Source organism: Micromesistius poutassou (assembly GCF_964030765.1).
Source record: "Micromesistius poutassou genome assembly, chromosome: 3".
Lineage (NCBI taxonomy): Eukaryota > Metazoa > Chordata > Actinopteri > Gadiformes > Gadidae > Micromesistius > Micromesistius poutassou.
Genome location: NC_140273.1, coordinates 13136040 through 13148724, shown reverse-complemented (window position 1 = coordinate 13148724; position 12685 = coordinate 13136040). Strand labels below are relative to the sequence as shown.

At 44.6% G+C, this 12685-nt stretch overlaps 1 protein-coding gene across 1 annotated transcript in view; it reads left to right on the top strand.

Annotated features, from left to right (window-relative positions):
• The first annotated feature begins 3039 nt into the window (after positions 1-3039).
• inpp4b (inositol polyphosphate-4-phosphatase type II B) overlaps positions 3040-12685 on the top strand; it is a 114812-nt gene continuing 105166 nt past the window's right edge. The window contains exons 1-2 of the mRNA XM_084465652.1: positions 3040-3101; positions 8476-8592. Of these exons, the coding sequence (XP_084321778.1) occupies positions 3072-3101; positions 8476-8592 (147 nt within the window). The 5' untranslated portion in view covers positions 3040-3071. The remainder of the gene's footprint in view (positions 3102-8475; positions 8593-12685) is intronic.

Here is a 12685-nt window from a genome sequence, read left to right as displayed (position 1 = left end):
ATCCAACACTGCTCCTCCACTGAGCATTTATTTATCTCAGATATGGTGTTTTTAGGATCTTTGCAGTCCAAGAATAGTATAGAGGTGGTTGAAAAAGGAAAAGTCAGCCACCATATTAGCCATGTTTAATGGATCCATTTCATCCTGCTGGGCAGGAGGAAATCTTTGTGTAAAGTATTTTTGGCCTGTGTATTTGGATCAATTACAATACAAACCTTACCCAAACTTTGCAGTGCTATTTTTCCGTGTTATTTTTAGGGCTGGACCGAATACATCCTTTCAGGTGTTGAATATTTGTTTGATTTTCCATACCAGCATTTGAATAAAATCAATTCACACAGTGTATCTTTCCCCTCTTTTTTAATTGTCACAGATATATTTAAATTTCGTAAGGAAAACAACAATATCATGTAGGATTATAGTCTAAAGCTCCACTCATCGGTCTAATCTTGTTTCTACCGACACAACTTAGTTCCTTCTCTACAAACAAATATCAGATTTTTGGAAATTGAGGCCAGTTAGTTATTCACTAGTTGGAATAACTTTTTTATTTTTTTATAAATTTATTTAATGAAATATGCATTCAGGCATTCAAAACATCATTAATATTATATTTTATTTTGGCTTACCTTATCTTCCTTATTTAAAGAATTAAGGCTTGCCTCACAACCTAAAAAAAAAAATCCAATATCATAATAATTGTTCCAGTCTTGATGATAAGACATTTGGGCCAGTCCATTTAGGGTGTGTCTGTCCGTAGACAGGAAATGTTGGTTTCCTCTGAGGAATTGTGGCAAGCAAATGTGCCTTCCTGTCCTATGAGCGATAACAGGACTGCTAGTACAAATTAAAAAGCTTATAAATCACAGTCTCATGGACACACAGCGAAATTGACGACATGCACTTCATTAAACTCACTGAGTTTGACTGCCTTTATTTTGACTATGGGTGAAGATTAGTTCCTCGACCTCTAGTATTTTGTGGATCATCTCACATTTTACTTTAGATTCCTGGACTCAACGTGTCTTGAGTATTGGCTCTTTGAAGCTGGTGATACAGGCTGACATCTGTGCTGTTCACACCTTTGTAAGAAAGGACCTTCAAGTCCCGTGCTTTACTTTACTTCAACACAGACTTATCTGACGTTATATACTATGTACATTTCCTAAGATGTATAGGGAGTAGCAAAATACATGGTACTAATATTGGCTAAATCATAACTCATTATGATGGGCTTTTGGTCGGCATACGTACAAAGTGTCGTACAAAGTATATGTGCATATATTCTCATCAGATTTATTGTGAGCAGAACAAAACTGGGTGCAGGACAGTTAAGTGGCTAAGGTGGTCGACCCCCAGCCATAGGGCAATGGGTTCAATCCCCGTCTCCGAACCCTACCTGTAGGTGTCCTTCAGCAACTTTTCCTAACCCTGTCCTGCTTCTCAGTTCAATTGAAATAACTTAATTTTTCCTAGGAATTATTTCATTCTTCATAGGAATTGAATTAGTCTTGTATAAGGTTACAGTGGGTGTGAGCCAGAAAACATACAAGTACATGACGACAAACAAGTGCAGGCTTAAAGCAATCTACAGTTAAATCATGTATATAAGGATAGAGAATTTCATTCTAGTTCTGTTGACTTCTTTAGCAGATATCCGTACACATGATTGAACCCCTCAGTGGTAATTTTAGACTGCTTTTAGGCCAGTAGTGCTACCAGGAAGATCCCCTCCCCAATCTCCCTCCCTCCTTCTCTGGTTGTACCCTCTGCTCCCTGCTCCCTGTACATGCGTTTGACCGGCTCCTTTCTCCCTCTCTGTAGCTTGTCGTGATCTGGTGATGTCTGGCAGCAACAGGAAGCCCAGCGCGGTGGTCCACGTGGCAGTGGTGGACCCCCGTGAGCAGTCCCTTGTCAGCCAGACCTCCACAGAGATCGTGGAGGTAAGGGAACACATACATATGCACACACACACACACACACACACACACACACATACACACACACACACACGCACGCACGCACGCACGCACGCACACACATGCATACAAGGACACACATGCATACACACACACAAATGTAAATACCTGCCGACAGTCACAGACACACTAAAATGCACAGTAAATACACAGATGCAAAGATAAATCCACACAGACACACAGGAACAGGTATCTTACTCTGAACTGTATTGTGTGTGTGCCCGTCCTTTGAGTCTGAGTTCTTCTCCTACCATGTCTATATTGTAACAGCTAGCACTGAACACACACTAACCTCCTCCATGGTTACCTTCCTTCCCTGTGACATTTGAAGCTTTCTGACTCTGAGGTTCTGTATGTGTGTATGTGTGTGTGTGTGTGTGTGTGTGTGTGTGTGTTTGCGTGCACATGTGAGTACGTGCTCAATAGGGGAATCTTAGAGAGACATTTGTGCCCTCTGATCTCTTAAATTGACTAGTGATCTCTTAGGCTGACAGAAGGAGAGAGGGAGAGAGATGGCTGTTTCCATGGCAACAACTCCACACATGTGTGTTTGGGGAGGGGGGCGGCTAGGGTGAATGGCGTGGCAACAGCTGCCCTAAGTTCCAGCATGGAACCACACTTTGCTTGAATGCATATGGAGTGCACGCACACACATACAGACCTTCACACACACACACACAGAGACACACACACAGACACATGCCAAAACACAGGCCAACACACACCCAGTCTCTTCCGACCGTCTGCTCAAAGTTTTCCTCTCTGTTCCATGAGGGCAAAGGCTCCATGAGGAGGAACCACAGAGATCAGTTCACTTCCTTGCTAAGCTAATCGCGCTGAACTAGCAGAACGTATTCAGGACGTCTGCTTCACTACGCTCTACTCCTGCAGACCAGTCAGAAGGATTACTTTTTGTGTGTGTGTCTGTGTGTGTGTCTGTATTTTGTGCGTACAGGATGTGGTGGTGTAATATGTGCTTGCTCAGCTAAGCGCACACATGCACACACACATGCACACACACACACACACACACGCACTGCTTGTGCAGTGATGATTTCATGGCCCCAGTGTGCAGGATTTTGAAATAGGACCATGGACTGCTTTCGGCTGCAGAAGAACAGGGTACGTACAGACCCAATAAATACTGAATAACAAATGGAAAGTTTCTTCTGTCATAGTTCAGTGTACTGTGCCATTACGGCACAATGTTTTGGCGGTGCGTTGCCTTGTCGTGTCATGTCAAAAAAAAGGACTACCATGGCCATTCATTGTGAGGTTTGGAGGTTTGAAACGCTTCAAAATGATATTGAAATGTGAGCACGGCTGTGTGTCAGCGGGACTGAGCTGCTGTCACGTGTCACCAGCAACTTCACTCTTTTTATGGATTCAGTGGGATGGCTTTTACAGATTTAGTGGGATGTTTAACATGAATCAGTTTTTTTGTTTTAATTCTCTGCAGTAAAATTCTCTTTTGCAGTAAACTGTTGCTGGCAGTCGTTCATATTGTGACTCGACTCATACATCCCGTAAACCCTTAGATTGCCCCCTCAGTCTTTTCTTTCTCTTAGCAGTTGTTCTAAGGACACAGCTGTTGCCAACCTCAGATTCTTCCCATTTTGTTCTTGTGTGTGTGTGTGTGTGTGTGTGTGTGTGTGTGTGTGTGTGTGTGTGTGTGTGTGTGTGTGGGTTGGTGGTTGTGTGGGTGGGTTGGTGGTTGTGTGTGTGTGGGTGGGTTGGTGGTTGTGTGTGTGTGTGTGTGTGTGTGTGTCTGTGAGTGGGTGCATGCCTTGTGTCTGCAAGCACATGCGTGTGTCTGAAAGTGAGAATGTGTGCCCGTGTGTATGTGTGAATCCGCACGGTGAGACGTGTGGCCCTTAAGATGAGGCCCATCTGTGTCCCTCCTATTGGTCACATTCTCAAGAGGCCTCTCTCGGTTGTATGAAGGTCAGTGCCTGGGCCAATAATCTCCCTCTTTTAGATATGGTGGGTGGACATATTGTTGATAATAAAGGCAAAGCCCCAGAATCAATGCAAACTGAAGTCTAAATAACCTTTCAAAGTAGCTCAAAGTCTTCCTTAAACCACTTAGGTATTATAAGATGCTGGGGAGGCACAAGAAGCAAGAAAAAATAAATGAAAGAACACAGTGTAATACAAAAGAGACTTCTTTGTGGGACCACCCATTAGAAGGATGAATGAAGTCATGGTATTGGAAGGAGGTTTTAATTTAGAGTGTCATCGAAGGACATTGTAGTCTGCATTGTAGTCTGGGGGGGGGGGGGGGGGGGGGGGGCGGGGAGAGCCAATGTCCACTGTCTATCCATGAGCCCAACCACTTTGAACATCTGTGAAATACAAAAGAGCATAATCTTCATAATCTTTAGAGCGCAAGCTGTTGGATATCTGCCCTTGATTTCCATGGAATTGAAGACAATAAGAAGTAAAAGTCAGATGACCTCATGCTGCACACTAATTTGCCAGCCACACAAAAATCCTGTTGTAGGAACATGACTTGTGGTTCCAACAGAGCCTGTATTCCCAAGGAGATTCTCATATCAGTCAAATCCAGGGGATAAAACAGCCTTTGATGTCATGTGAGTTGAAGCAGAGCGTTCCATGACACAGTCCCAAACGGCCTTTCCGTCTGTGTGTTTACACAGCCTGAGCGGTCAAGGGAATTACTTAAAAAAACCAATATCAACTACAAACAGAGACTCCCTCTGATCCCACCCAATATACAGTAAACATACAGTATTTATAACAAACACACACACACGCACACACGCAGGCACGCACACACACACACATCCATTGCCACAAATAAATAGCTACCAACTCACGCAGACAAACACACACACAGACAAACACACAAAGCAACTTATACGGCCAAGCGCGCCACACCCACACTAATGGGCCTGGGCTGTCGTCGCGGGGAGGCTACGGAGGGAGCCGATCACACAGCAGGCGGGGGGCGTGAGAGGCAGCTGTCTCCGCAGCATATGCTAGCAGCAGCAGGGAGAGTCTGGCTGAATGAGCGATTGTGTGCCAGGCTCTGGCTGCTTGTCTGTGTGAATGAGGACAGGCGGACTGCTTTAACTCAGCCTGACGGCAGCACTAAGAGGACCCGGCTGCACAGGAGGCTGGGACAGACATGCTGGTGAGGGAGAGCAGCACCGCTCTCTGTGCCACCAGAGAGGAGTGCTGTGTGTACGCACACGCACGTGTGTGTGTGTGTGTGTGTGTGTGTGTGTGTGTGTGTGTGTGTGTGTGTGTGTGTGTGTGTACCTGAGATGTGCCCTGCATGCCGCTTTACAGGAGTGCTGTGTGTGTGTGTGTGTGTGTGTGTGTCTTTATGTGTGTGTGTGTGTGTGTGTTGTGTGTCTGTGTGTGTCTACCTGATCTGTTTTAAAACGTTGTGTCTGTGTTTTACTGTGGTTTTTAATGTCTTGCACTTGCACTTTTATATATATATACTTATTATCTTGCTGTACTTCTTGTAAGTATCGTGTGTGTGTGTGTGTGTGTGTTAACTTGAGATGTTTGCACACTTATGTGTACATGTTTCTGCATGTGAATGCCTGTGTCTATATGTGTGTGTGTGTGTGTGTGTGTGTGTGTGTGTGTGTGTGTGTGTGTGTGTGTTTCCCATTCTATCTATGGCCATACACGGTCCAGGTATACAGGCATGTATTCAGGGAGAGCCAGGCTCCATTCAGGCAGCACACTGGTCGCATTGTGCCTAGAACCACTGGGCTTTTTCCAAGATTCTGTAGCCAATGAGTTCCTTGCCCTTGCTCCATGGCTGGCCGGCTGGGCGACACCGCTGGGCATCCAGAACCAGTAGAACCATCATGCCTAGGGAAGCAGTAACCAGCTGACACAAGCTTATGTGGATTGGATTGTATTCACCCCCTGCTCAGCACTTTTAGGAAGCTTTATCTTAATACCAGGGATAAAAAAAAAATAAAAAAAAGGTTATTGGTGGAGTGTGGAGAAGGGTCTATGTATGTCTTTTTAATGCATATGTGAAGGGGTGTGTGTGTTTGTGTTTATTTTTCTATGCGTCTGTTTGTGTTGGAAAGCTACACTACCTCTATAGCATGGCTCTCTATGCGAGAGCTCAATGTTTGGAAAGTGTCTGTGAATGCACACTATACTGTGTGTGTGTGTGTGTGTGTGTGTGTGTGTGTGTGTGTGTGTGTGTGTGTGTGTGTGTGGCAGGGTGTGTTTGTCTACGTGTTATCTGAATGCTATCTGGACTGGGCCTTGGCGTGTCCTCTGTCCGTCCCCCCAGGCTGGATTCCAGGGCTGCCCTAGAGAGCAGCGATCAGGAAGAGGAAGCTCTGGCTGTAAACACACACCGCTTTGATTCTGCTCAGTCTGGTTCCCCACTGAATGATGGAATCATTTCCTAGCGTGAACACTCAAATCTAAATGTCATGTTGAATCAGTTAAATACCTTTCCACAGTCAACAGTCAAGTGCAAATGTACCTCAGAGCAATTGCAGTCCTATTTCCTTTAAAAGGCCCCTATTTTACTTCCCGGTGGGAGTGTGATTAGCCATTACAAGCCGTTTTAAAATCTGCCATGGCCTGTGACTTGGTGACAGCACGATTGGTCCACCTAGAGGTATTCTGGATAGATCAGTCTACAAACCTATCCAGTGGACTATAGCAACTGGTAGGCTTATCAATCCATCCTACGTCTAGGTTTCAGGTACTCCCAAAAAAAACTACTATACTCCCCTAAAAAGTCACAGCTCAGGGCAGATTTTTAAATGGCCTGAAATGGCTAATCGCACCCAATAGGTGCGACTTTACCAAGGACTTTGCAGACTCTAAAATTAGCCCATCATCAAGATCGATCCTGAGGTTTCGGAGTAAGATAAATGACCAAGAGTTCAAGAGGAACTAACCCCTTTGACTAAAGCAACATTTTTAAACACAAGTGTCTCAAAATAACTGAGAAAAATTGCTTTGTCGCAAAAAGCTTCGGAAAAAAAACACAGCCGACTACAACAACAACAACAACAAGAGCCAGTCCCATTTCAAATACGTACAAATATGCAATAAATCTCTGCAAAAAACCTGTGTATGGCGACCGTTTGTGAGTAATGGAGTTACGGTCTGATAAACTTTAAGAGAGGCATTTATCTTTTCCGGCCCCCGGTCTTGTGAACGCTATGTTTGGTGCGGAGCCAGCCAGCTCAGCCCATTCCCTTGAAGAAAACAGTAGTAAATGGTGGTTGTGGTTATTAAGAGAGGCACGGTGGCGTTACTGTGCCGAAGGGACTGCTTCTGTACTTTAACTCTCCTTTAAGTCACATTTGAGATCAATTCCACCCCTCACCATGGCTCCCAGATTGCTGATCCAAACTGCCACATCGGACGGGTGAGACATGAGGATAGTCTCTTTAGGATTCTGGAATGGTCCGCTGTGAGCCCTCCAACTGCAGCGAGAGACAAAAATATACCGTTTGAGAGGTTCTATATGTTTTATGTTCTGGAAAAAAACGGTTTCAACTCGGTAGACTTATACCAACAGCCCCTGTTGTTTAGGTTAGATAGGTTTGATTTGATGCCATAGTATTAGGTTTATTGGGCAACAAATTATAAAGCATCCCGAAGGTCTGCAATTGAAAGTGTTGATCCTTATTTCTAAAGTGGACCTTGATGTTGTTTATGCTATGACAGTAAAAGTTTTCACATTCAAATTCTCTTCACACTGTCTGGTATCACATTAGTACCACAATAGCCTAGCAGAATGGGAGGTTGGTTTCCATACACAACAGCTTGCGAGGTCAAGATTGCATATTGCAAAATGCCAATAGATGAAAGAGACACACTGGGAGTGTGCTGGGTTTGATAATAAAATACCTCCCCATGGCCAGCATAGTCTACTGGGAGTAATTACACTGTGTGTGTGTGTGTATGTGTATGTGTATGTGTATGTGTGTGTGTCTGTGTGTGTGTGTGTGTGTGTGTGTGTGTGTGTGTGTGGCCTGTTTGTGTGTGTGTGTGTGTGTGTGTGTGTGTGTGTGTGTGTGTGTGTGTGTGTCTGTGTCTGTGTGTGTGTGTGTGTGTGTGTCTGTGTGTTTGTTTGTGTGTGTGTGTGTGTGTGTGTGTGTGTGGCCTGTTTGTGTGTGTGTCTGTCTGTGTGTGTGTGTGTGTGTGTGTGGCCTGTTTGTGTTTGTGTGTGCAGCCCGTCTGCTCTACTGCATGCTTTGTCCTGCAGGTATCTACATGTGTTGTTGCCAGCCCACCTGTCGTTGTGGGTAGCTCGTGGCCTGCTTCTTTTGGACAGGACTTTTATTTTGATAGGCTCCCAGTGTTGGTGGAGCCCCCGGTCAGGCCCAGCAGGAAGAGCTTTATCTTCAACCTTCTTGTGCTCTTTCATCAGTTGGGGACAAAACTGGTTAGCAGGTGGATGGTGGCGGAGTGAGGCTTCACTCATTATTTACCTACTTCCTTTCCATGTGTGCCATTTCTCTGACAGGGTAACCGAGACCCCTTGTTCCTGACGGGGGTCACCTTCCCTCCAGAGCACCCGGCCAGCCCAGAGACGCTGGTCAAACTAACCGTCTACGATGTGAAGGACAAGAGCCGCCAAGCTGTGAGTCAACTTCTTTTATTCCCGCTGTGTGTTTGCATGTGTTTGCATTTTTGATTGTCAAACCCCCCCCCCCCACCCCCGAGCACGAGCAACAGAGAGGAATGGGGGAGGCAGGGGGGATTTTGGATTCTGTTTGTGGAGGATGTGTCTTTGAGGTTTTTTCTTTCTTTTTCTCTGAGGGGATTGAAGAGAGAGGGAAAGCGCTGTGAGAAACGCTGGCGCAGACCCTCATTATCCATAAATTCATCCGGCATATCTGGAGGTCCTTAGATGTGGGTGGTGAATTACTGCATAATTTCAGTAATCATGCATGCGCTGTCAGTCACGCACCCAGCCCTTGAGTTGTGAGTGAACTGGGTGGGGAAGGCTCCACTGTGTGTAAGGGTGTTGCGGTTTGGGGGGGTGGTGCTGCTGGGGGGAGGGAGACTTCCAGCCAGAACTGGGGGGGGGGGGGGGGGGGGGGGGGGGGGCAAATTTATGCATTGTTTTGTTGTCAAATGTAACTTTTTTAAATAGCATAATTTTCTTGGAACACCGTGCCTCTTGAGTAATCTAAAATAGGTGCTTAGTGTCTTAGTGTACAGTACTGTTGACTGAAAGACTAACTAACTCATGTCTCTGAATGATTCATATATGATTCATAATGATTCTTCCAAACCGCTGTTCATGCAACATATGTTAACATAGCAACAAGCTGCCAGGTAGAGCAGATTGTTCCTGAGCAACCACCTATAACATCAAGAGTCCTTATAATATGCACACAGATATTTGATTTTGCACTTTTTATAAAAATAGATTGGCAATATCAAAGATTTAACAAACATTTTGTTTGGCAATAGATTGCCACTTTAAAGGCTTAATGATTCAAACCTATGACTAAAAACTACTACCTATGTAAGAAGTGGTGGTCAGCACTTCTCAAGCTGCTCCAAGCAGAGCTGGTTGTTGCATTGCATGGCTGATACTTCAGCTGACAAACAATCTGCATGAAGTCTGAATTGCTATGAATGGCCATACATTTGATACAAAAAATAGTTTTTTTCCATTTAAGTCAGCTTGAAATTACGCCTTTATATTCAACAGCACACCAAGGAAGTGAATTGTAAAATAAAACCACGTTCTAAGCCTTCCATAGCCAACCTATCTCCGGGATGGGGAATGTTAGATCCTAAACCCACATCAACTAGTTCAGACTCCGTCAGAAAAATGATTAACATCCATACCTTTTAAAAGTGTCTATGTCTGGTTTGAAGTTGTTGTTTGTTGCTTTGCCAACTCATGCTCAATATAAATAAGTCTGTTTTCAGTTATGTTGTTATGCTCCATCGGTACTGTTATGTCCCTTCTTCTCAAAAGACTGGAAGAAATTTATAAAAAAAGGGTTTGTAAATGTTCTGTGGTTCGTATAAACATATGGATGGAAACAACAAACACCTGCAGCATTTCACATTGTATATATTAAAGAGTTAATTTTGGTCATTTGGTATTACAAGGAGCAATATTACTCTGTATCGCTCTACTTACTATTGCTCTCCCTACTTCTCTCTGTCTACCTCTCTCTCTATTGTCCCCTCTCTTGTTCTCATTCTTACCTTGCTCTGGGTGAGATTTCAGACGAGCAGCTGTCGCTCTGTCATTGATACACATGACACTGCGCGTAACTCAGGCTTGACATCTCACCGCTCGGGGCCCAACCTTTGACCCCTCGGAGGGACCCTACTGCGATCGGCCTCTCACTGGGTTCACCTCTGGCTCCTTATCTCTTCACCTCTCCACAGCGCTGAATACTGAAACGCTTCTGTCTGTTTTCACCCCTTCGGCTTTGATGAGCGGGATCACAACCCTTTCTGAGAAATGCATCCTCCCTCTGTCAATTCCTTTCTATCTCTCCTGTCTTTTACTGAAAAAGGAAGACAGGTGGCGAGAAAAAAATAAACATAGTCGGCAGAGGAGGAAAAGCAGATGAAGTATAACTGTGCTCTTCATTCTTTCCTCTCTTACTGAGAAGGAATAGAGGAATAAAATTAATGAGTCTTCCTCTCTTTGTCTCTTCCTCGACTCATCTCTTCCTCTCTTCCTCTTTTTCTCTCTTTCTCTCCTCCTCTCTTCCCCTCTTACTGTCTTCTACGCAGAAAAGCAAAACAGTGCGATAGTAATCTCTCTCACTCCCACTCACACTGTTACTCTTTCTCTGTGCTGCAGTTAGCATTCAGGGTTTCAGCTTGGCTGGGCACGGCTTGCTGCAGCTTGGCTTGTCTGGGTCTCATTAGGGAGTCTTTACATGACATAGCCGTGACCCCTGACAACGAGCTAACACACCGCTGCTGCTCCCAGCTGTTTAAGTGGCAAAGCGGAGGGCATTCAGCTGAGACACAAGTTATTTTATGTTGCATTTTTACAATCAGTGTATCTGTGAAATTTGTTTGTGTACAGTGCAAGTCTGTGAAGTGGATGCAGTGTGTGTGTGTGTGTGTGTGTGTGTGTGTGTGTGTGTGTGTGTGTGTGTGTGTGTGTGTGTGTGTGTGTGTGTGTGTGTGTGTGTGTGTGTGTGTGTGTGGATGTTTGTGTTTGCGTGTTTGTGTGTGTGTGCTTGTGTGCATAGCTATTTTCCCAAGGCCAACTGAGCTACTGATGAGCTTGCCGGTTGGAGTGAGGTGCTCCAATACTGTCTTTTTTTGTATGTTTGTATTTCTGTGGATGGCTTCACATTAGCTAGCACACAGACAGAAAACGTTCATTTGGCTCTCTTGTTCCTCTGTTCCTCTTGTTCAGTGGTTTCCTACAGTTAATCACACATTCCACGAATCAAATAGCATATGTCATTGCCATGGATCTAGAATAGCCAGAGCTCTTCCTTAAGAAATATTAAAAAGGTATTGGACAGGAAAGAGGGGGAAATTGATTCTTGAAAGCCAAAAATCTTGCGGATGATATCCTCTTGCCTTGGGCATCAGCAGTGACACATTTTGGGTAATTGCAACGCGGTCATTAATATTGAACAGACATCAGGAGGAGCTCAGAGCCAGGCAGTAGGGCAGTGGATGAGGGCTCCATCCTTCTATTAAATGTCAGCTGTCCAGCCTTGAGTCCTTCTTCACCAATGCAGATCAGGGGCTCTCTTCCGCTTTGTCACTTTCTCTGTGACTCCTAACTTCCAAAGCAATCCGCTGTCCACCTATTCCCCAGTTCCCTATTGAAATCCTGGAATGTGGAATTCATCACACCTTAGGCGAAGCATACATCAGAAAGCTCCAGTCCAACAATTTTACATTTAAATTGAAATGTTCTGCAGATGCGGGGGGGGGGGGGGGGGGGGGGTGAGTGTAGTGGCTGGGGGTATTCCCAACCAAGAGGTACTGGGATGACCCCCTTCATGTCCACTGTGTGCCTGTAGGCACCCTGTGGAGTACAACAAATGAATACAGCTTAACATAAACCTAAACTGTATGCAAATGAATACAATTCAAATCTGCAGTATAGTCTTTGCAGTATAGTTTGCATGCCGATGACAAGACAAGGGCATGAATGTAATCCCAGAGTGTTATCCCCTGCGGACCGGTACACAAGCTTTCCCCGGTTTTACCATCAACATTTTCAAAAGTGACCACAGAGCCGTATAGAGTGAGAGTGTATCTTTTTGTGCAAGACACAGATGAAGCCAGAAGGAGAATAACATAGAGAGCCAGTGCTTGAAGACACTCTGCTAATGGCACACTAGCTGTTCATTGTGGGTTGGATACCGATCCTTGAGTGTCCTTGTCATCTCAAGAGGTGGCTCAGTGGGCTCCGGAGGAGCTCTTTTACACAAACCACAGCATCTTGTTCATTGTATTCTCCTCCTCTTCCACCACCTCTTCAGACACTTCTCTGCAATCAGGGTTGCAGGCAAATAAAGGGACCTTGCCTTTAATTACATGGCTAATTATATCGGCTATTGCTCTTATTCTATGAGGTCAACTGTATTACTGCACTTAAAGTTGTAATATTATGTTACATTTACACACTACAATATAAAAAAAACAACTAGACCTATGTTATAAATTTGATACACGTATAAATACATCATCCCAATTTGAAACACGCAAAAACAGTA